This window comes from Anastrepha obliqua, chromosome 2 (assembly GCF_027943255.1).
Source record: "Anastrepha obliqua isolate idAnaObli1 chromosome 2, idAnaObli1_1.0, whole genome shotgun sequence".
Classification (NCBI taxonomy): Eukaryota; Metazoa; Arthropoda; class Insecta; order Diptera; family Tephritidae; genus Anastrepha; species Anastrepha obliqua.
The window spans coordinates 126104424-126130186 of NC_072893.1; the positions used below are offsets into that span (position 1 = coordinate 126104424).

The 25763-nt window shown below is 35.9% G+C and overlaps 1 protein-coding gene across 4 annotated transcripts in view; it reads left to right on the top strand.

Moving 5' to 3' along the window:
- The window catches only part of LOC129237180 (neurogenic protein mastermind), a 64181-nt gene that overhangs the window by 23016 nt on the left and 15402 nt on the right, over window positions 1-25763 (top strand). For 2 of the 4 annotated variants that reach the window (XM_054871689.1, XM_054871688.1), the window contains exons 2-3: window positions 1596-1865; window positions 1967-8047. In XM_054871689.1, coding sequence (XP_054727664.1) covers window positions 1848-1865; window positions 1967-6436 — 4488 coding nt within the window. In that variant the 5' untranslated portion in view covers window positions 1596-1847 and the 3' untranslated portion in view covers window positions 6437-8047. Of the gene's footprint in view, window positions 1-1595; window positions 1866-1933; window positions 8048-25763 lie in introns of those variants that run through there. The other 2 variants (XM_054871691.1, XM_054871690.1) reach the window with 2 other exon arrangements.

The following is a 25763-nucleotide window of genomic DNA, read 5'->3' on the forward strand; positions in this document are numbered from 1 at the left end:
GACTCCGAAAGGTAAGGACCGAATTCGATCTCAGCGAATTTAAAGGAATCATCTGAGCTGACGACGTGATAAGGAATATCACAGCGGTTTGCTTGCAACAGAGACCGGCAAAAATTGGTTATAAAAAAAAAAATCAACGCAGTCCCTACTCATCTTGTAGCTCTGTTAGCCAAGACTTAAACATAAGGCGCCTTCGATTTTCTACTTCTCTACTCGCCAAATCTGGGCTCTGCTCACTTAAGGAAAATTTTGCATGTGAAAGCATTAACAAAGTTATCGAGCAAGATTCGCGGTACCTCATAAAATTGGCCTAACTCACTATTTTCACAAACAAAGTTAGTTTTTGGCAGCTCTTTTCTATCGATACCAATAAAGTTTATTTATACCAGTTGCTTCGTTTATTCGTTACTTGGGAACGCTTGGCGAATCGAAGATGCATATAATTTTACATAACTTAAGCCAACCTACCACCATACCGTCAACATGTGTTTCTGGTTAGCATAAGCTCCACTTAACTTAGAAAATATAGAGAGCTGTAGGTTTCATATTCCTAAATTATGTATTTTACGTAAATTGAGAGCTGTGAGAGAATAATGGTGGCACCTTATTTTTTCTCCGATTTTGAATAATATTCTTCCAAATATACCACACAAAACATATTTTCCATTCAAATATTAAGCATAGGAACGCGGCAACGCGAAGAAAAAGACAAAACAAACAGAGAAGCAAAACAAAGCATTGATAAACATGGGCGATGGAAAATATCGCTGAGGCAATTGAGTAAAGCTGGAATTAAAAAAAAAACATTTGCCTTTTGTCATAAAAATACGCATAGGCACCACTAATTTCAGCTTTACACGCTCAGGAAGAATCAAAGTTTAAGCTTTGTATGCAATGGGGAAAGGCTAGAAGGGGCATATTAAAAAAGCTGATTTAAAAAGCTATAGACACCTCTTTGGGTAGAGAAGTTGCATAATTTGCTAGAATTAGCCCCTTGAGTGTAAGAAGTTTTTAAATATCGGGATATAAAAATTTCGCCTAAAGGCACTTTATCTCTTTTTAAAGAAAATGTGTTATTAAAATAGTGGGCATTGGCACAACCCTGCTAAGGCAGCCAAATTAACTCTAACCCCTAAAATCGGCTTCGTTTTTTGTAATTAAGAAAGAAATTTTAATTTAAGTTTTTTTTGTTTTTTATTTTTTTTTTAATTTTTTATTTTTTTATTTTACAGTAAGCAGTAAAAATCCAAATATTCAACCGTAACTATATTTGTTCACCTTATTTGTTGTTATTGCCACTGCAAAGACTTGCATTGCCGGCTTATGCTTTCAATTAATACCTTTACATATCCATATAAATGTACAATGCACACACATACATATCATACCAACAAATTTGCGTCGTACCTTTGCGCCGACGCAACTATGTTTGCGTGTATGCATTTACTTGCTTTTAAATACCTTTAGAGTTTTGGTATCTGCGCAGACATTAATTTTTATTTATTTTTATGCGAAAAAGCACTTAGTCATCATTCAATTTTTTCAACATTGCACATTTTTGACTCAACATTCCTTTTTTTCGTTTCATTTTACAGTTCTTCGAAAGCAGCAGCGACACAATTGTGAGACATTAACCGACAACGACGATTCAGCAACACGAGAGGCTAAACGAAATATTCGAACGATTGTAAAATTCGTAAGAAAGAAGTCGTGCAGAAGTAGCAGCAAACGAAAGAAAATTGACGCATCTCTTCTCTTGACGCGCAAATTTTTTCGCTTACGACCAGCATCAATAAGCAAAACGGTCGTTTTAAAATTACAAAAAAAAAAAGTCGACTCTTTTGCTTATGTCGCGTCCATATCAGGTTAGGTTCTACCTATCTGTAAATTAAGCACATACATATTTTATAGCTCCATACCAATAACCATACAGAAATATAAAAACAAAAACGTCCCTCTTATGTAGTTGATGGCTGAAGTGAAACGGGAGATGTCGCCTTTGAATGCGGCAGACGCCGGTGGTGGATGCGGCGGCAGTACCGATAATAGCGGCAACGTAGAGGTGGTTGGTTCCAATGGGCCGCATTCGAACGGAAGTAGCGCTGGTGATGGCGGCGCACCGGGTTCGAATAGCGGCAACAATACCATTAGTGCCGCCGCCGACTCGAGCGATAATCAGCCCGGTACACCGCAACCGCTTACTAATAATCACCAAAGTGGTAGCAGCGAACAGCTACAGCAGCAGCAGCAACAACAACAACAACAACCTCAATTGACTAATAATTCTTATGGAATGTATTCCTCGCTAGCAATGACGCCCAATACTGGCGTTTCACTGCCTCCCATGTATGGCGGTGGCATTTACGGGACTCCTGGTGTCCAACCGGATATGCAGCACCAAGCTGTCGCTCCTTATCATAGTTATATAAACAACTTCGATCAATATTATCAGCAGCAGCAACACCAACAGCAACAGCAGCAGCAGCATCAACAACAAATTGGCTCTGCTGCTGATTACGGATTCATGTACGCTGGGAAGAATAGCAATAGTAGCGACTTTAACGGCGCAGCCAACTCAATTGTCAATGGTGTGCGCTATACTCCGTACCCCAATCCGTCTACATCATGCAACCCTGGCGGGAGTCATGGAAATGACGCTTCTCGAAATGGCACGACGGAAATCGCTTCAAACGGTAGCGGGACATTGCCCTTACCCCAAAGCAACGCAACAGTTTCAACGACTACAAGTTCTCTAAGCCCAGGCATAGTCAGCTCCAGCAGTCCAACATCAACATCGGCCCATCTTCAGCTGAGCAGCAGCTCTACTGCTGGTTCGCCCGGCGGTGGCTGCAAGCTACAGTGCAAGAAGTGTGGCATCATTTGTGCCACCGATAATGAGTTACAAGAGCACATTGCTAATGTGCACGGCGCCTCGCCTTACGGCAGCAGCGGTTACTCGAGCTCGCCATACATCAAAGAGGAGTTGTCATCGGGCTCTCAGCAGCAGTCTATTGGACAGCAAAGCCAGGGTGGTAATGCGGGCGAACTGCTCGACTTGGACTCGCAAAAATTGATATACCCGCCCGCAGCAGGCATTATGCCATCGACACTTCATCAATCGCAGCAAGTGCATGATGCGGTGGGTGCCAGCGATCCGCTGAACTCCATGCACAGCATGCAACAACGCGCCTTGCCCGCCTGGGAACAAACACATATACCCAATGGTGTTGTGCAGGAGTGCTTAGGGTCCTATATGCAGCAGCAACAGCAACAGCAGCCGCAACCACAACCGCAACCGCTGCCAGTTCAACAGCAATCGGACTCGAATAACAAGCCACCACATGCCAATCAAACGGCCTACTACTCGCCCAAGCAGTCACCGTATCAAGTACCTGGCGGTGGCGGTCCGAATGTCAATGCTGGTATGCCGATTAAGCAGGAATATGGCTTGATAAAATCAGAGCCGTTTGCTCCAAATATGAACGCTGATATGTGCCAACAAGTTCCGCCTCCCGTTCAACAGCAACAGCAGCAGCAATTAGCTTCAAGCCCAGCTGAGTTTCCTACGACTACAACTACATTAACCAATTCCGGCAGATTACCTGCAAAATCAGCCACCTGGAAATCGAATGAGGCGCGTCGTCCGAAGAACTACTATTGCCCCGCTTGCAATAAGTGGTTCACAAGTTCGGGTCATCTCAAGCGCCACTACAATACAACATTGCATAAGAACGCGGTAAAATCGAGTGGAAAACCAGATCCGTCTACGCTTCCTATTTCTGCGCATCATCATCCGCAACGTGGCCAAGTCACAACTACCAAGCCACACAGCCGACGCAATAATAGCAAAGCCGCCGCTGCGGCTGCTGCAGCTGCCGCTGCCGCTCAACAACAGCAGCCACCTGCGCCGGTGCAGCCACCCGAAACGTCCAGAAGTCCGCTGGACTTTCCACAAGGAGCTGCGAGTATGGGTCACATGTCGCAATATTCCGCTTCACCATCGCCGACGCAACAAACACAGCAGGCGCAGATGAATGGTATCTCTTATGGGATAAACACAAGCGGCTACCAGGCACAGCAGCAACAGCAATTTTTAGCATCGCCTACGAATAATCAATCCCCGCAGCAAGCACCAAGTCACATGAGTGTGGCTGGAACCTCACCAAATAACACACAAACCGTCTTGAACGGTCACCCAAACGGATTAGCAGGTCCCTCAACCAAAATAAACCCACCATTTCCGGCACCCTTAATGGGGGGCCTGCTGTACTTCTTGCCAGGAAAAACTATCATAAAGAACGAGCCCAAGGAGGACACGAGCACGGACCTGAACACAACGTTGTCGGGGGAGCAGCAGCGCTCTCAAACGAACATGGCCTCGCCGCAACAGTCGGCAGAGACGGCAGTAGCGACTGCAGCAGTGCCAGCGCAAGTGGAAGGGCAGATTCAATACCAGAGTCAAGTGCAGGGGGATCTGGTACATGTGGAACGATTGGAGCTTTCTCAACATCGACTGGTGGGGGAATTGGGGCGAGAGGGCTCCTTTCACAGCAGCACGCCCATTCTCAGCCTGGAACACAACATGCCAGCGCAATCCCTCCTTACTACCTCCCACCACCAGCAATGCCAGGAGCTGCAGCAGCAACCACAAGCAATGGTGGACACCATTTTCTCTCCCATACAGCCGCCAGCGCCAGTCACTTTGCCAGCCAGTATAACGGATCAATACAACCTCATACCTTTGGGTATCAACACGCCGCAGCTGCTCAACAACAGTATGCAGCTGCTGCCGCCGCAGCAGTCCATCAACACCAGCATAGCTACTACAGTCAATATGGACAACATCCCTATGCTGCACAGCCACCCCCACCACCACATTCAGGACATCCAGCAACCAGCGCAGCCATACCAGGAGCGCCTGGTACTACCGTCCATTCTCAATATGCTTCCCAACAGTACCAGCATCCAGTCGCAGCTGGGCACCATCAATTCACTCACCACGCAGCAGCTGCTGCCGCCGCCGCAGCTGCAGCAGCCGCTGCCCACCACTCAATCCTACCAGCAGCTGCAGCAGGTGTCGGAGCTAGTCCCGCTGGAACCCATAATGAAATATCACACTACTATTGGTAATGGATCGCCGGTGATGGATTTCAGCGGCGAAATTATTACGACTGACAATAGTGGAAGTAGCGAAAGCAGCTCCGGCATTTTTTCACTAAGCACATTGGATTCTTTTAATGGATCGCAGACACAGCAGGTGCTTACTGCCGAGGGAGGGAAAATAGTGCAGATTCTGCATTCGCCACTATTAGAACAGACATTCTATTCGTTACCATCATCGAGCCAACAAAGTTCACCTGAATTATTACCAATTGCCGAAACGCCTCCTACTGATATCGAATGCGATTCGATCACACATGAATTGGCTTCTACCACAGATGAACTCGACAGTGACAACATTCCTGGATGTAGTACTGACACCATCAAAACTAAGAAAGCACGGAAAGCTGCCTCCACTACCAAAAAAGGATGTGGACGGTCTACCGCGAAACGTCAGCGTGAGTCCCCAACGTGTACCACTAAGCCACCCACTGTCACGCTGCCAAATGGTCGCATTAAATGCCTGGAGTGCAATAAGGATTTCAGCAAACCTTGCTACGTAACTCAACACATCAAGAGCTTCCACTTTGGTGAGTACCCATACCGCTGCGCCAAATGCGGCAAACGCTACCAAACTTTGGAAACCTATGAAATACACGTCTCGCGACATGGGGCAATCGGAGCCTTTAAGTGTAATCATTGTGCAAAACAATTTTATCATAGGTCAGATTTGAGGCGACATGTCACCAACAAACATACAAACGAAAGGCTGCATGTCTGCCCGATATGCGATAAGAGTTTCAGTCGCAATGATCATTTGGGCAAACATATTGAAATTCATAATAAACCTAAGAGAGTACCCGCATCCAAGAAAAGTGGCGATAAGAAGGTGGCAGGCCAGAAAACAGTTAAGAGGACGAGAAGGAAAGCGAAAACGGAGACAAACGAGACGAATAAAGACGGTGACACAAATAGAGCCAACAAAGACGAAAACAAAGACGAAAAAAACCAATATAATATTATGGAATGGGACAATATTAAACAGGAATTAGCACTTGAAATACCAACAAGTGAAAGTGATGCGGATTTACTTGATCAATTACCGCTTCAATCAGAGATGATTGATATATCAACATTTCCTCCACCACAAATACTACAAAATCTAACTGTAACTGCACTAACAGTGCCGCTAAATGAGCAGGCAGGAGGAGGCAGATTAGGTCGGCAGGGCACAGATTATCCGACTGGACTAGAGCATAGGGATCATTTACGTGACTGCTTGACGCTTATCAAAGAAGAGCTAGATTCGCCTGCAGACCAACTACAAAGTAATTAGTTGCCATTTAAGGCAATGTTAACAGGGTGTGATTTCTATAAGTGCAGGTTAACTGCGCTTAAATTTTGTATGCGGCAATAAGTGCAGATAAAACTAGACGTACTTTCCATACAAAATTTAAGCGTACATGCAAATGCGCGGGAAAAAGAAAAAAACACGAAAAAAACCCGCCTGTTAGAAAATGAAGTATACTCGTACAGCTAGCAGTTAGAAGTGATTTCGAATTCAAACTTATAGTTTGGACAATGCAATAAAATATTATTTACTACTATGCACGAGACTTGACTTTAAAATAGTGCATTTAATAGCTTAGACAGATGGTGGCATTAATCAAACGAATTAATTAGACTTAATTCTTATAATTTAGCCGGATTAGGGGAATTTTCGTTGGCAACATTGCCGAAAAATCGCAATTAATTTCTATTGTAAATGAAAAATAATGAAACTTTAGAAGAGAAGATCAAGAAGGATGCTAGCAAGGAAGGAGGAAGCAATGCTAGTTTCCACTAATACATTCGAAATTACTTTCATTGCTTTGCTATTTCGGTGCCGTTTTCAGAAATTGCAATTTAAAATTTTTTTCAACAAATTAATAAAAGGGTCGTATTTGATGCCTTCGGTCCATCTTTTGCTAAAAAAATCTAACCAATAAACAAATCAGCTGTTCACTAATTTTAGTTTTTGCAACTTTTATCAGAATTAACTGCGCTGATACTCCCGATTAACGCCGCCATCTGTTTAGGCTATAACTTTAGTTTGGCTGAGAATTTCGCAGCCGCCAGTTTTCTTAGATATTAGAAGATGTATACAGTTTAAGGCTGTAAGCAGAGTGCTAGATTTACCCTGTCAGTGAAGCAGGGAAATATCAAACAATTTAACGACTCAGGTAGAAGGTAGCAGTTAATCAATCATTTAATCAGCTGCATGCTTTTCTGTAGGGAGTAGGGAGTATATAAGTGGTAGGGGGGGAGTTTAATGGAACTGCTGCAGGCCGATTAGCATTATCGCATTACGAGCGATAGAAAAGTTTTTGTGCATATGAAAGTGCAAATAATGCGGTAGTTTCAGAAATAAACAGAGATACTATAGCTACTGAAGTTATAGCTGCTTATAGCTTAGGCTTGAGATTAAGCCTAAACTTCAATGAATTTATTTCGTCCTAGGAAATGCATACTATTACAAACGAGTTTAGGATAAGCGTGCGTAAGTGGGTAGAGTGAAGTGGAGAAAAAGTATGCTCAGCCATTAGCTGCTTTTTCGTCTCAGCTGCACTCTGCTGCTTCACACTCCAGTTTACTGGCCCATTTGCATCGCTTCAGATCAGCCCACTAAAAATGGGTCAATAGTTGCTTGCTCACAACTGCGTTTACTCAGTTCTGCAAGCTGGCACAAACTGCCTAAATTGCGTAAATTGCCCGCTAGTTGCAGCAATGCTAGCCAAATTTAAACGAAACCACCTGAAAAAGTAGCGCCATATTTACATAGAAATGTATGAATTTTGAATTTATTGTTTTTAACGCAAATACCTCAGCATACAAAGATAGCAAAGGATTCACTCCTTTTTTCAAATATATTTTTTTTTTATAAATAAATATACTCGATTGTAGCCATTTTCACCATTGTGTGGTTTTGCACTTTCACACACACACACACATATGTACATAAAATTAAAAAATAGATTTTTTAGCATTTAAATACTCGTATTTGCCATCAAATTTTTATTTTGTATTAAGTACTTTTTTTATATTTTTGCTTGAATAACTTAAATTTTTTTTTATTTATTTATTTTTTTTTTGTTTTTTAGTAAGTGCCAATACCAAACTGTTGTAAGCAAGTAATTAAAAACTATTTCTTTTTAGTTTTTTACGATTATAAAGATTAATTAGGAATTTCCTTTTGATTCTTTTTATAATTTCGATTTCATTTGCAAACGCAAATGAAAGTGAATCAAAAGGAAAATTACTTTGCCGATTTAGTATTATCTATTATGTAAAATTTTTACTAAACCACCAACAAATGTAGTGCACAATAGTCACTCATTTTTGACAATATTTTTGTAAAATTTTAGTTTTAAGTTTTTTTAGTGTTTTAGTATTTTAATTCTCATGTAAACAAATTGTATGAACAAAGCAAATTATGTACTTAACTACAACTACAGCGAAAAGCAACAACAAACACAATTTATATGTAATACGTATATGTATTTTTGTTTATGTGTGCGTGCAGCAATTTCTAATTGCTGGTGTAATAATAGCTTTATGCGAAACAATTTTATTTTAAAATTAAGAATATTTTCTCTTATTAATCTCATAAATTTAAGCATATTTTGTATTAACTTGGATTGATTTTATTTGCGGACATTTTTTTGTGTTTTGTATTTCATCTTTTTAATTTTAATTATTTTTTAAATTTTCAATGATTTTTTGAATTTTCAATTATTTTGTAAACTTTCTATTAATCTTTATATTTTCAATTATTTTTTAAATGTTCAATTATTTTTTTAAATTTTCCATTATTTTTTAAATTTTCAATTATTTTTTATGTTTTCAATTATTTTTGTAATTTTCAATAATTTTTTGAATGTTAAATGATTTCGTACATATATATATATATAAGTTGACTTGTATTTATTTCTACTATATCTTAGAACGCATAAAATTTATGTTTTGACTTTTATTTTGTAAAATTGTTTAGCATTTATAATTCGTAAAATACTCATTAAATTTAATTAATGCAATTGCGAAAAGCGCAAAAAACTAAATTCGAATAGCGCAAGCTACATTGAATTAAAAAAAATGTATTTTTTATTATAAAAAATAAAAAACAAATTCCTTTGGGGAAAACCTAAAATTTTATGCTATTTTTTCACAAGGATTTTTTCGCTAACGAATTTTTCAGTTACTATAAGATTTCTGCATTTTTCAAAAAATTCGACTGTACTAATTTTTCCACAAACCTTTTTTCGCTAACAGATTTTTCGGTCAATAATCGGCATTTGTCAAAATATTCTACTGTACTTATTTTTTCACAAATATTTTTTCGCTAACAAATTGTTTAGTTAATAAAAAGCGTGGAGCATTTTTCAAAAAATTTTACTATTCTAATTTTTCCATAAAAATCGAAAAATTAAACAAAATATTAAAAAAAAAAATTATTAAAAATTATATAATATTTTATTATTTAATTTTTGAACAGTGATAATTTGTAATTTAAAAAAAAGTTATAAATAAATCAAAAAATATGTTATTAAAAATTATAAGTTAATTTTATTATTATTTAAAAAAAATTTAATAAACATTATTTATTTTTTAAATAATAATAATTTTTAATTATAAAATTATTTTTTTAATTATTAAAAAATTAAAAATTTTTTTTAAATAAAATTAAATAATAGTTTTTAATAACAATTTTTTTTTTTGAATTTTTATAAGGACATATCTTTTCTGAATGTTGCAGGACTTAACATTTTTTTATATTTTTTGCTTAATTTTTGCGATTTGTATAAAGACATCTCTTCTCTGAATTTTACAGTATTTTGCAGTATTTCTGATAAATCAACAAAAATTAGCCTTATTTTCCAAAGTTGCTTGTGTTTTTTTTTTCGTGTACAGCCTTACTTATAATTTTTTATAAAAAAACAAAAAAAAAAATAAAGTTATAAAAAAATATTAAAAAAAAATACAAAAATATATATATATATATAAAACAATTTAATAAAAAAACATATTTTTATAAACATACAACTAAAACTAATATAAGTTTATACTTGCTAATGCAACACTTTTTATAAAAATCACCTATACCGCAAATAGTATACACACTGATCAACAGTCATAAAGTCATAAAACAAATACTCATACCTCAGCAATTGCCGCATAAGGCTTTTATAACAATTGAATGATCTTTATGAAAAATATTGCGAATTTAGCTTTTATGCCATCTGGTCACCCCCAAATAAGTTAGTTGGAAGTTAAGCATTGATAAAAGGCAAAATTGCCTTATTATTTTGTACAAAATTATTAAGCGAACCATTAGTTTGTAGTTACTTAGGCTAAGTGCTGTCAAAAATTTTTGTACGATACGCTATTAAGTGCCCACATACATCTATGTTGTATTAGTTACATACATATTATTTTACGTTTTATTATTATTTTACGTATTTTAATATGACCAAAAAAATTTACAATTCGTACGAAAAAAAATGTATAATAAATTATTGTAATGTCATAAAAAAAATTGTGTTTTTATTTTATTTTTTTTTACTTTGTTTGCATGGGTTTTGCAGCATTTTTTGGATCTATTTTTTGCCCATACGAGTATGTATTTATTTCAGCTTTGCTCGCATGTTGTTAAAATTTCTTTGGTTGAATTGGAGGCTCAAAGCATGCGATGTAATTTTCTTTCATTTTTTATATTTCATGAAACGATGTGATGCCGAAACAATTGTATTTATTGTAGTTTTGTTTTGTGGTTTTATTTTTTTCTACCAAAATATCAACAATTCAAATAAAACAAAATTATTTTACATCAAAAAATAAAAAATATCAAAAAAAAAAAAATTAGGAACGACCATCTGCAGTTACGCGTCCACTGATTTGTTAAATCTTGCGATGCCACCTCTTCTTTTAGTGTATAACTTGGGACTTAATAATTTTGAAATTTGGACAAATTCATTCATTTAAATTATATTTTCAACCCTGTCTGACTCTCTTACTAGGAAATTTTTCAGCCACAAACTCAGTGAAAATCGAAGATTAGAATAGACACAAATCGTGGAAACTCGTAGTAACTTTGGTAAGAGTTTAGTTTTATTTTCGGGCTTTCTGTGCAGCTTTTTTTAATAATTTCATGAGTCGGTATGCCTTGAGAAACTTAATTGTGCCTCGTGAATTTCGTCTTTCTTTAAAATATCCAGCTTCATCCGCAAGTTGAAGTTAATTTTTAAATTTTTATATATTTATTTAATAAAAGCTGCTGTATCAGTGAGACTTTTAACTCTAATAGTTCCACGAGGCGTTTGGAGTGCTAAGAAACAAGATTCTCAATCCAGCTGTAGATTGTAGAGAGGGATTGTTAGACATAGATGTACCAATGGCACATCGCTCATCGCTGGCTCGAGTATTTAATGAAGTATGAAAATTTTTATTACAATCTTTTCGGGCGCAAAGCGTCTATCTGTACTACGTCAAGGAACATAAGAGTGATCTTGGAAATAAGTAGGGAAACGAGCGCGGAAGGAAGAGCTTTCAATCAGGTTTTGCTTCAGAGTGTCTAAGCCTACAAACTCCGCTAGGTTTTCTGCTTTTACAAGACGAGTGCATTTGCACCTGCAGAGTATCGCCTTTATTTTCGCCAACACTCGGGAATGAAGATCAATTAACGCCTCGGTCTAGCTGGCGGTGTTTCAACTGACACTGAAAAAACAAAAAACTGGTTTTACGTATTTTCAGTTGAGCCGAATTTCGACGGTGTTTTTGAGTTCGGCAAGTGTGAAACGATGAATGATGATTTGGTAAGCTACGGAGAATATGGTAGGTAGGTTAGTAAAATGTCTAAAGTGTCACTCTGGCACTCCCCAAGTAGCACCAAAGCGCCGTTTTGATACTATCTATTTTGAGACCTCCAGCAGACAGATATCTACCACCAGCCAGAGCTGTTGATGTAATGGATAAGATTGATAGGACTTAGGTTGACGCACTACCTCAGGCTGTCGAAGAAAGGAGCGCCCGGACATTTACAGTGCTCAACAGTCTCCTTCTCTGAAAGCTCCCTACAGCTCCATTGCAGAAATTGTAAACCCAGTTTTTGCGCTAGAAATTGGAAATTGAATGGCGAGGAGTCCCCAGGACTTTCTGAGTCCTTCGTCTATTGTACTGGGCCCAAAGGGTTTTCGAAATAGCACATGAGTACCTAAGAAAGTGCATTTTGAAGATTTGTAGAATATGGCTGAGCTGAGATATGCAAAGTATTGTCATTACTGCTTATTTTATTTAATTTTCAAAATTAATAAATTGGGAATTAATTTCAAAAATGTTCGCTTTTTATTAAAATGTTTGTTCTTTTCTCAGCTTCGAATCATAGTTGGTTATTTTTGTTGTTGTTTTGTCAAAATACCTGGCGCATTGTTTTCACAGAACCAGTTTTTGAATTCGAGCGAATTTGTCGAATTGCTAATGCTTCACTATTTTGGTTTGTGATTTCGTACCGAGATTAGTATACATACATACTTACATGGGTATGTGTGCATATGTATAAGTATGCATGTACGTATATATGTAGTATGAAATGTGCTTTTGTTGATAATTTCATACACCTCAACACTGTAGTGCGAAGAGTAATGGGGAGTAATGATATATGTAAGTATGTGGCTCCCAATAAAATAGTAGTTTAAAAAAAGTTGTTGGAGGCAGTTATAAATAAAAGCAGAAAGCGAAAATGATTTGAAATTTGAAGCAATAATACGAAAGGGCATAGCGCACGTTGGCTACAACAACTACACCGTAACATTTTGTGTGCCAACAATCAAGCGAATCGTTGTTGACAACAAAAAAATAACAACAATATGCTGTTGTTGTAACAACAACAAAGACAAAAACAAAAGAACAACAACACGAATAAATACAACAATAACACGAATAAATACAACAATAACAAATAAATACGGCACCAACAATAAAAACAACAACAACAAACAAAGATAATAAGAACAACAAAAACAACAACACCAACAACAAAAAGTGAGCTATATGCTCGTACACAAACCAGTCTTAACGCTTTCTGTGTTATGCCTTTTCTAACCTTCAATAAGTTATGTAGATACAAGCACATACGTACATGTACACATACATACATACATCAGCAAGCACGGCAAGCAGAAAGCAATTAAACCGGCAAAACATAGCTTGGCAGCATAGCAGCGTAATAACAGCAGAAACCACCCTCCAATGCGGACATATTCATGCATACATACATACATACATATATATATATATTTGCATGCATACATATGTACATGCATATGTGTGCCATTCGTCTTATGCTATTAAATTTTTAATTTTGTTTTTGTTTTTCCTTATCTTTGTGCTTCTTGCTTCTTGTTCTCCTATTTTTGTTGTTTTTTTTCTGCTTTCTTGCAAAGACTTTTGGACAAGACTGTTGCGCCTGAAGACAGTTGAAGTTCTTGCTGTTGTTTTTGGCCTCCTCAACAACTGTCTTCATTGTTCATTCTCTGTGCGCTTCTTCTGTTTCGCCTGTACATATGTATGTATTCATGAGTTTATTACGCTTGCTTTGACCCGATTTACACGAGGAGACATCTGGAAGGGAAACATTTTGTTCGGTGGCGAAGGACGGTCGGGGAAGAGAGAAGGGATTTTGTCTCCCGTACTCGGCGACACGCTTTGCTCTTCTTATTCGTATTTCCAATCTTTCCAATTTTTGATAGTTGCTTCATTCGTTTTCTTCTTTTGTGGGAGAAGGTTCTGAGTTATGTGTTGGTTTTCAAGCAAACGGAAGATAACAAAGATGACAAACATCCGAACACTGCTTGGGAAATGCACGATTATTTTTGCTAGTAAAGTAGGTTTAATTTAAAATATATTATGGGGCATGTTTATGTTGAATTCTAATTTTCCTCGCATTTCTAGTTACTCAAGTTAATTTTAAGTTAATTATTTACATATGAAGTATTTTTAATTTAATTTTTTTTATTCAAGTATAAGAATTTATAAATATATTTCAATAAAAAAACAACAAATTATTTATTATTTAACCAGTTTGCATTTTTCATTCATATATTTAAGAAACTGTTGTCGAACGCTCTCTGCTTTACATGTAAGCGCGTGCTAGAATACATCCGAACCAGACGATGCTAAAGTGTTAAATGTCAAAATGTCGCGGAAACATTTTTACCCGTGTGAACGCGAATGAAACTTCAAAAGAGAATTTCCAGTGTCTCCCTTCCAGATGTCTCCTCGTGTAAATCGGGTCTTTCTTTAGGCACTTCTTATTCCTTTTCGATTCCCTACTTCTCTGATTTATCATATGGAAAGGCATATACACACACGCACACATATGTATTCCAATTTACTACATCTCAGCTTCGTTTCATTTCTGTGTCCCGTACATTTTTTGGCTACAATGTAAACCGGTTTCGATTTTGGATATTTCAGCGCATGAGGCACATGTGTTCTTTCAGGAGCAAGTTGTGGTTAATAATTTTTGTTCATTTTTGTTTTTGGTTATTTTTGGTGATCATGCAATGGGGTACTGATTCCTTCTGTGCATTCGTCTAAAGTCTAAGAGGAAGATGAAACTAAGGTAAATGGTGACAAGCCATTTCTACTTAGACCCGAACTGTTCCCTTTGCAATGTCGTAAGGCAACAAGATCAGCCTACTACTCTATAAAATAAAGACATATGTATGTATGTATGTATGTATGTATGTATGTATGTATAAACGTTCAACCCGTACGTGGTTTCACCACCCAGTAAACTCTAAAAACTAGCGATCAGAGAAATGATGAATCGAAAGCAGCTATTGCGTTTTTTTTCTTAAGGAGTTGTCGCACGAATTCTTCCAGTAACCGTCTGTCCGAATAGCAGTGTTTTGGCATGTCTGGAGCTTTGTCCACTGCATATTACTAGTTCCAAGCGACCAGATAGGTGCAGCGTATTTTAGAACTGGCCGACCAATTGCTTTAAATGTCGCTACCAATATTTCTTTGCCTTTGTCCTTGTTGCGGTTTCGGTCTTTAGTAGCAATTGCGGTTGTGATCTCAGAGAAGGCGAAAGCCTCGAAAGCCTTCTTCAGATCCATCGCTACTAGAACAGTTCTCTCACAGGGGCGGTTTTGGTTTAGCCCGTGGTTTATCTGAGTGTTTATGGCGGTGAGTGCTGTGGTGGTACTGAGCACTCTTCTTCCATACTGATGTGAGGCTGGGTTAGATGCTTCGTGTGGAGTGTTTCAAGAGTCTTCACTACTGGGAAAAGGAGAGTTATCGGGCGATAAGATTACCCTTGGTTGGCAGGTTTCCCAGGTTTCAGTAGCGGAACCATTCTCCCTGATTTCCACTTGTCAGGAAGGTGATAGCCACCGTGTCGTTACGGTGGACCAGAGCTTACTCACAGTGGTGAAGTTGCAGATTTTTAGGTGCTTTTCCTGTTAGTCTGCTTATGTTGGGTGACCAGTTGCCGAATCTCCAATTTGAGATTCTTTATGCGGAGATCCCCGGGATCGGCCTGGCATAGGTGATCACGCTCGTTCGCTGAAACGGCTGCTTCGGCTGGGAAATTGGGACACATGTATGTCATGGATCCTTCTAGCAGGAATCAATTTGTTTCACATCCCTCCTATTCTTTAGACCTGACTCCTTCATATCCCTCCTACTACTACTATTTGCTCTCCAATTTGAAGAAATGGCTGGCGGGAAAAAAATGTTATTCAAACGAGCAGGTGATCGCAGAAACGAATGTTTATTTGTCAGATTTGTAAAAGTCCTGTTATTCAGAAGCGACCAACAAACTAGAACTGCGTTGGGCGAAGTGTATAAGCCTGAAAGGGGACTAGTTTCGAGAAATAAAAAGTATTTTTGTAGTTTTTAATTTTGCGTGTACTTTGCAAATGCCCCTCGTTTATTGCCTTTAAGTTTCTTCTTTCTTTTTTCTTGCTTACAAAAACATTTAATTCTTTTTGTAATTGAAATCATTTACTTTCTTTGTTTGCTGACTAACACAAATTCAATCGTTTTTCTATTGTCTTAACTTGTCTTACAAGTAAAAACTTATTCTATTTTTCACCCTTAAACTACCACCTTCTTTCTTCCTTCTTCTCGCATCTCTCATATTTTTCACATTCATTGTATGAGTACATGCATACACCTCATACAAATGCTACACAAAATGTGCTCCTTGTTGCCTCTACAGCTTCAAGCCAAATTTTGGAGCAGTTTTGCCGCGCTCTTTTCGTTGGCTAACCGCCGAAATGCTCTTAATTCACTGCTGTCAGTTCGATCGTAAATTCAATCGTTCTTTCTGTTGATTCCTTCATATCTGCCTTTGCATACTTTCCCATAGAGAGCGCTCTCTACGCGTTAGCCGTTTGCTTAAGACATTCCTTTATTAACCAATTTCGCTTTTGTACTTTACATTTGCGTTCGGCGGTTGATCTTCCCTCAGCTGTTAAGGAGCTGCGGCAGTTATTCGACTGCGTTGCCTCATCTGTTATTTCCAATTTGTACGTTACATTGTTGGCGGCTCTGGCACTCATTCATCGCCTTTCCTTCGACCAATGTTTGTGTATCTACGTACATATGTATGTATGTATGTTTCTTTTAATTTTCGTTCGTTGCTTGCTAACAGCTAAGAAGCAGAGTCAGCTAACTTAAAAATTGTACCTTCAGTTGTTGAGCTCTGCATCTTTGCAGTTGAATTGAACTTGGCTGATTACGTTCACATGTGTATGTGTGTATATATGTATGCGTGTATGTAGTTAGTTGCCTTGAATGTGTTGCTTTCTTTCACTGTTTTTCTTTTTGTTGTTTCACCAACATATGCACATTTGTATATCTCATTTGGGCAATCCTGCCATTGTCTTTTCTCTACTTTACGACAATCTGTTCGTCATTTGCTGCGTTTGGGATTTTTGGTTTCTTCGAAATCGTTTTCAGCTTCGTAAAAGATATACAGAAACTGAAAACAAAGAAAAAGCAGAACTACAATAAGTGGACTATACTAAAACAGCTGCAGCAGCAATAACAACAAAGACGTTAGCATGAACAGTGAAGTTTTGTAATTACCACCACTGCAGGAAGAGCGTAGAAATCTCAACAGCAAGATCAACAACAAAAGCATTAGCAAGCAATAACAAAATACAATCTTGTAGTTGTAACACTAAATAACAATGATTCACAGTTTCTTTTAACTCCAGCAAATGTATTTCACTAACTCTTCACTCTTTTCACTGGCTCAAAATGTGTTTTATACATTGCACATTCTCTCGCACATTTTATGACTTGTTGAGACTATTTTTTCAGCTTTATTGATTTAGTTGTTGTCTTAATTTCAAAGCAATAAAATTAAATTAAGTATTGGCTCAATTTGAATAACTTTAACTGAACAGTATAGTTCATACTACAACAAAAACTATGTAAAGCAAATTTTCGAAATTTGTAAGAACCCCGCAAATTTTCATCAAAATTTCAAGTTTTTTTAATTTTTAGATAAATTTCAAGTATGCAGTTTTACAGATTATTGTATAATAAAGTGTATAATAAAATGCAAGTTTCAAGCGGTTCAAAAAACCGCGTTGATTTTTTCTGCTGACGGTTTTGGGTGTTTTCTTCCATAGAAAAAGTTAAATGGAGAAATTGTACAAGATCGCGACTGGAAAAAATTCTCAAAAAGCAGTGTGATTTTTGACTTACTTGGAACTTGCACTTTATTAAAATTCCATGAGCTGCAATTGCATACTTGAAATTTTTTCAGAAAATCTGAGTAAAAACTTTTCATGAAAATTTTGTACAAAGTTTGAAACTTTGCTTTATATGGTTTTTGTTGTAGTATGAACTGTGTGTAGTAAAAGCATATTCGAAATTAAAAAGTAAATAAATAAATAGCCTAAACTGGTACATATATATGAATGTACATATGTATGGTGTAGCTGTTTCCTTTGAAAATATAGCAACTCCAGCGTAGTTTGAAATTATGTTTTAAAGAACTTACGGTTTTGAGTCCTGTCCATCTATCTCCCACTCCTGAACTCGGAATAACTGAGTTTCTGAAATCAAGCAACACAGATATTTATAAACTAAGCAGACATATTTCTGAACTTCTGAAACTTATCAGCAAAGCTATTGACCTGATTTGAGAAGGTATTAGGGTAGCTCAACGCAAAAGAAAACTTTTTTGATGTCACTTCCTAAATTTAGTTTAAGGGCAAGAAAATGAAACACCTATTTTTGTATATTTAATTTAAAAAAAAATATACATAAAAACATAACAATTAAAAAATTAATTTAAATTTAAATTTAATTATAAAAAATTTATATAAAAACATAAGAATTAAAAAAAAACTATATAAAGAAAAAAAAAATATATATAAAAATTTAAGAACAAAAAATTAATTTAAATTTAAATTTGATTATAAAAATTTTATATAAAAATATAAGAATTAAGAAAATATATATATAAATTAAAAAAAAAAAAAAAATTAAAAAATAAAAATTAAAAAATGAATTTAAAATTTAATTTAATATATTATATATTTTTTTAAATATTTTTATTTAATATTTAACCCTTCGATGGGCATCCGGGTCTGTCAGACTTCTTCGACTTTGGACTTGTATTTAGCATATTTCTGTTATAGATAGCGACTTGAGCATCCGGGTAGCTTTTTAAAATTTAATTTTCTATTGATTTATGGATATCACCATTTAAAAAGGTCCTTGAACAGGACGAAAAAAGGGCAGAAACCCGGGTGTCCAATCGCAGATTTTAAAAAAGGAGGATTTTTTTTTAATTTTATGCGGTTTTCAGGGCGCCTATAAAAGAAAATGGTTTGAGTTATGTTTTTAATTAAAGCCTAGGATACAATTTTTTGGACATTTGGGAAGTGAAATTAAAAGAGAAGATTCGAAGGTAACATCGATAGCGTTTTATACTAAATTTCCGCAAAAGTGCATTTTTGCCACAGAAATTCAATGAAAAATATTGAATAATGAAATGAAAAAATAGTTGTGGTATAAATTTTTCACGTAGCATAAAGAAAAATACATTTATTTTTGAGCTACCCTATCTGCACAGTGATAAGAAAAGAAGCCTGCATCAGCCACTTATTATCTACCTAACCTTCTGTTACTTATAGCCAAGTCATGTTGCAGAATAATATCAAATAAACGCACAGTTAAGGATTTTAACGAATCCCTTTTTCTATCTGTTTGATCTTTTTTGACCTCTTTGGCCTTTTTTGACCGATTTTGACCTTTTTCGGCCTTCGTAGCTCTCCTTTGACCTTTTGGCATTTTTTGTTCTTTTCTGTCCTGTTTTGTCCTTTTTCGACCTTCTTTGTCCAATAAGACTGACAGGCAAATTTATTCAAGGTAGTGGAATTCGAGCAAATACAACATTTTTAAAATTTGAACTGTGAAAGATAATAAAACAATGAAATGAATGGCAAATAGATAAAATTAGTTTGTCGCACATTCACAATACAACAACAACTTTCCGTCATTCGGTTTTGCTAGCATTTCTTAATTAAATTGAAGAAGAAGAAATGAACTACTCTAATGACAACACCTTCTATAGATTCGCCATGCTGTCTACTGAGTAAAACAAAAACATTGCGGTAAACCAGTGGTAGATAAAATGCCTGCCAATTTTTAATCAGCTCCAGCTCTAGCTACCCTAAAACTCCAGTATGCTCCGACACAGCGAATTCGGAAGGCGCAACCTTGCATTCTATCATCCTTGACAGGTGATGTGTTTACAAAAAACTTGAGATTGCATATTCGTATGAAATGAGCGGGCAGAATTCGGCTGCCGAGTCCCCGGTTACGTGGTTGCTCTCACAATTGCGTTTTTCACCATACTTAGTGGCCAACCCTGTAATTGTACCATTTTTGGAATGTAATGGGGTCCTCTTATCTCCTAAAAATTGTTATCTGCGTTTTTCACCATACTTAGTGGCCAACCCTGTAATTGTACCATTTTTGGAATGTAATGGGGTCCTCTTATCTCCTAAAAATTGTTATCTCATTCCAACATTATGGAAATATGTGCTATGAAAAGCACTGCCATATGAGAAAATAACAACAAAATTTCAGCACCGTGCGTTTAATAACTATAGCACAGGAATTTATTGACAAGTTTTGCTTTTATTTAATTTTTATAAATTTTTTATGAAAGTACAGTTCATTCACTTACTTAAAATCTACAAATTAAAACTATGAAAACTAAACTAAAAGAACATACAACAAATTTTTTTATTTGACATTATACAAATTTTTAATCTTTTTTTATTAAAATTCAGAGAAAATTTAAAATTATTTGATTTTTATAATAGAATTAGGAAAAATTACAATATTTAAATTAAAATTACGAAAACTAAATATTTGTATAGTACAAACAATTTTTTAAATTTACATTTTTCATCAATTTTTTTTTTATTATTTTTTTATTAAAATTAAAAGAACTTTTGGTAGGTTGGTTTAAGGGTGACCCCGCATCGGAGTGCCACATAGACCGCAAGTTGGGTCCGTTGTGTTACCCTAGAGCTCATTATTTTGTATGATTTCCCTACCTAACCGAGATTTTTATTATACATTTTGGTCAAAGATATAAATTTGTTTCGAGAATTTGATGAGAGATTCGATTTTCAGGTCCGAGAGTACTGAAAGATTGTCAATTGTTGGAGAGCCTAGAAGAGCGAGTCGACTTCTGGTTAGACCGGCACAGCAAATGCCTGCTCCATACTTTCTCATCTTCGTCCTCGTAGTATCTGCACAGGTCGTTTTGAGGAACCCCGAGCAGACGTGTGTGAGAGCCCAAAAGGCAGTGGCCGGTGATATTATATACCTTAGTTCGTGTTTCGAAAGACTTATAAGAGTTTTTGTCTGTTTCAGATTGTAGGATGGCCAGATTTGCCTGGTCGTAACGCAAGTAGTTTCCACTCGCCACCTCCGCCACCTAACATTTGATTGCGCAGCTCCAGCTCTCGCGAGCTCATCAGCTTTGCAGTTACCTTCGAATCCACTGTGAGCCGGTATCCAGATAACTTGGACAGAATTCTGAGCACTTATCTCGTTAAGAGATAAGAGACAGGATCGAACCACATCTGAGTGGGTAAAAGAGGTGCTGAGTGCTCGAACGGCCGCTTGACTGTCGGTGAAAAAGCGGATATCCTCTAGTGATATTCTTTTTTCTAAGATAGTTTTCGCAGCATACCAGATAGCGCATACTTCCGCTTGGAATACACTACAGTAGTCGGGTAATCTAAATGATAGATTGATGTGAGCGGAATTGGAAAAGATTCCAAATCCCACTTTACCGTCTTGTTTTGAACCATGTGTATATATAATCAGAGGGCTATTGATTTCGGAAAGATTTGTCTTCCATTCTTCCCTAGTGGGGAGTGAACAGGAGAATAGCAAGGGTGGTGATGGAAGACTTACATGATAGTCTATGTCGGAAGAGATAACAGTGTTCCTGTTCAGTATAGCCGAATGGCCAAGATACTTATTCTATTTCGATGTAGCATTCATGCGTGTCGCTGCTTTCGCTGCAATCGCTTTGCCAGCCAGATCGATAGGGAACAAGTGAAGCAACGTATTTAAAGCGTTAGTAGGTGTTGTACTTAAGCATCCTGTTATCAGGAGGCAGGCTGTTCTTTGGACTTGATCAATTGTGGCTACTCTACACCGTTTTTCGAGTTCTGTCCACCTTACAACCACACCGTAAAGAACATTTACATTTAAAATTATTTGAATTTTTTATTAGAATTAAAAAAATAAGATATTTAAATTTATTTAAAAAATAGTATTAAAATATATTTATTTTTTTAATTTTTTTTATATATCTTTTTTATTTATTTTTTTATTTGTGTTTTTCTTCAATTTCAATTTCTTTTTTTATTTTTGTTATTTTTTTTTAATTTTTTTTATATTTTTCTTCTTATGTTTTTGTATTTCTTTTCCTTCCTTTTCAACCAATCTGTATGATGATGAAACAATTTCCAAAAATTACAAATTATAAAATATCAATAATAAAGCGCGAAATGCTTCCAAAAAATTGTCCATTGCCACATCTTTAAAAATCTTTTTACTATGGGTAACGGCCAGTCGAAATTCCTCACACAATTTTACATCAGCTGGCCAAACGTTCTAATCTATCATCCTTGCTGGAAATGCTCTCAAAACAAAATTAATTATTTTTCTCTCCTGAAAAGTTCTCGAAAACACATACATACATACATACATATGTTGGTATGTAACTGTCTCCGTTGGCGTTATTAGAGGTAAAGTTTCACCAATTTGTAAAATATCCACCAATTTTCGCTTCATTAACTGTTTAATCTTTGCGGCTCACGCAAACTCAAGCCTCTCAACACAATCCAACACAGGCTTTCTCAGATCGAAATTCAAACGCAGCTGTGCCAAAAAACGTTGATCAGATTTGTGACAATTATGAAGAGGAGGAGCGCAGAACACCCAAAAGCTCTGCGCCGACGTTGTCTCATAAAAATAAGTTACAAAGAACAACAAAACGCGGGGATTGAGAAAAGCTACATATGTATGTACTAATGTAGGATAATCATCATAAAACTAGCAACAACAAATATAATTACCTACTTATAAATGAAATGATAATGAAGAAGGAAACAAAAAAAAACATGAATAGATAAATTCATTAGAAACGTAGCTAAGAAGTTGTATGCACGCAGCGGGACAGCACGAAGCAGCTGCTTCAAATAGTCTTTAAAGTGTAGAAAGTGATATGCGAAAAGAGGAGGGGGAAGGAGAGGGGTGCAAACGAGAAGTAGAGAAAGATGTAAATAAAGAAAAAATAAGAAATTTATAAAAATGACGTTTGCGAACAAAATTTTGCATACGTGTTTTATTTAATTTATTAGTACACGCATACTTTTTTATTTTACATATAATTTATTTAATGTTCGTTTCTGTTTTTGTTTCTCTTGTTATGCTCTTAACTTCTTAACTGATTTCTTGGAGTTTATTTGGGGCAGCTGCGTGTAGTACTAGGTGGCATCATTAATTGCTGATGCGTTCAAGATTAAAGGCTTGAGAGGAGCTTAAGAAAACGAGAAGAGCAACAACAAAGGGAAAACAAAAACACGCTCAGAGAGGTATAACAAAAACAAAAAAAAACAAAGACAATGTAGAATTCTAATTACTAGCGGGAATAAAAAATAATAGCGAGGCAAAGAAGAGTGACAATTTAGTGGTTTAAAAGCAATAAACTATTAGCAACAACAAAAAAATAACAAAAAGGAAAAACATAAATAGAGAAATAAAAAAAAATAAATAAATAAAAAAAAAATAAAGTAAAATAAAATAAAATAAAATGAAATAAAAAACTAAAAAAAAAAAAGAAAAATTAAAAACAAAGAAAATAAAATAACAAAATAAAATAAATAAAAAAATAAAAAAGGAATAAAGATAAAATTCAAAAAAAACTTTTTAAATATGATTTAATAAAAAGAAAAAAAAATATATATATAAAAAAATTAAATAAATAAAATTAAAATTAAAAAATTTAATATTTTCGTTTGGTCCAACTTTTTCGCCACCCGCTTACTTAGGAAACTGGAAACTTCAAAAACAGCGGGGTCGATTTAGCATGTTTTACCAGTGAACTTCTAGGTACAATACAATATCTAAACATAATAAAAGTTCTTACAAAATTACAATTTTTTTATCAATTAAAAATTTGTTTTCTGCATCGCTTATTATCCCTCCGTTGGGAACTCGGGACTGGCAGACTTTGAACTAAATTCACGTTCATATTTCTATTATAGCTAACAACTTGAGCTTCCAGGTAGCTTCCTAAAATTTAATTTTCTATCAATTTATGGATGTAACCTTTTAAAAATGATCCTCGAAGAGGACGAAACAAATCCGGGTGCCAAACGAAGACTAAAAAAAAGGTGTCCAAAGGAGGGTTCAACTAAAAGTAAAAGTTAATAAAATCAAATCAGTTGGTTTTCTCCAAAGTTCAAAAATATGTTCGTAAGTTAATATGTATGCATGTATGTATGTATGCATGTATGTATGTATGTATGTATGTATGTATGAATATTTACAGCAAAAAACTCGAGATTTTCTTTAGGCAGACAGCCGCAGCTGAAAAAGAAACAATGGAAAATAGAAACAACAAATTTTATGCTAACAAAATTTGTGCTAACAAAAGCAACAAACACCGGCAGTCACAAATCAAATACAGCATCTAATAAACAAAATTTGCCGCAATCACTTGGATTTAATACGAAATTGACTGTCTGTCTGCGCCGCTACATACACGCCATATGTGGTACAGTGGAACGAAAATGATTGACTATTCCTCATTTATTTATTTAGTTGCATTGAAATATGCAATATTTTGTAAGTTTGTTTTTTAAACAAATTTTTTGAATCTATTTTCTAAATCTATTTTTTAAATATGCCATTTACATTTACCATTTTTATTTTTATTTCTATTTTAATTTGAATTTTAATTTTCAGTGTGATGAAGATGACTGACTGACTATTCCTTATTTATTTATTTAGTTGCGGCTGCGGTAGTCAAATGGGTTAATGCGTGACTACCATTCGGGAGTGCATAGGTTTGATTCTCCGTGCATGAGAAAAAGATTTTTCTAATTGCGATCTCCCCTTGGTAGGCAATGGCAAGCCTCCGAGTGTATTTCTGCCATGAAAAAGTTCCTCATAAAAAATATGTGCCGTTCGGAGTCGGCTTAAAACTGTAAGTCTCTCCATTTGTAGAACAACATCAGGACGTGTGCCACAATTAGGAGGAGGAGCTCGGCCAACACCTAACAGAAGTGAACGCGCTAATTATTTATTTATTTTATTAAAAATTTGTTTTTTAAATCAATTATTTTTCTAATGCTATTTTTTTGCTATTTCCATTCTGTTATTATTATTTTTTCTGTTATTATTTATTATTTCAATTATTATTTTATTTATTATTAAATTTATTATTTTACTTTGCTTCAAAAGAAGAATATAATCTTATAAAAATCTTACAACTTCCTACTTTTAAATTTTCTTATATTATATTTTCAATAACTTATATACTATTTTTGTTGACGAAATTTACCTCCACACCACTATGCCATTGCTGTGACTACCGAAAAATTCACACGCTAACGGCTACATTGTCGTGTGAGCGTGTGTGTGGCTTCGCCGCTCCTACGTCATTTCGTAGAAGAGGGAGGTGGTACCCAGCCCGTTTGGCGGCAGCATCTATGATTGCCGGCAGACTCAATCAGGCTAAGAGCTGTACTCAAGCGCTTATTGTTGTTATACTCCTTTTCTTAGCGCAACTGCTGTCGCTGCTATGCCGATTAAAAGTATCTTTTTTTCATTACAGTCATTGTTGTTGCTAACAAACATATGTATGTATGGGAACATATGTAAGTATGTACGTATGTATGCATGCATGTAGGTATGCATGAATGTATATATAGTAATCACAGCAGCGCGCATGCGCCCATTCAACGCGACTGCTAAGCCACTCAACGAAGGTTTTGCGGCAAAAAAAACCCCAGAGGATAAAAAATTTAATGATAGAACAAAAAAGTAACAAAAAATGA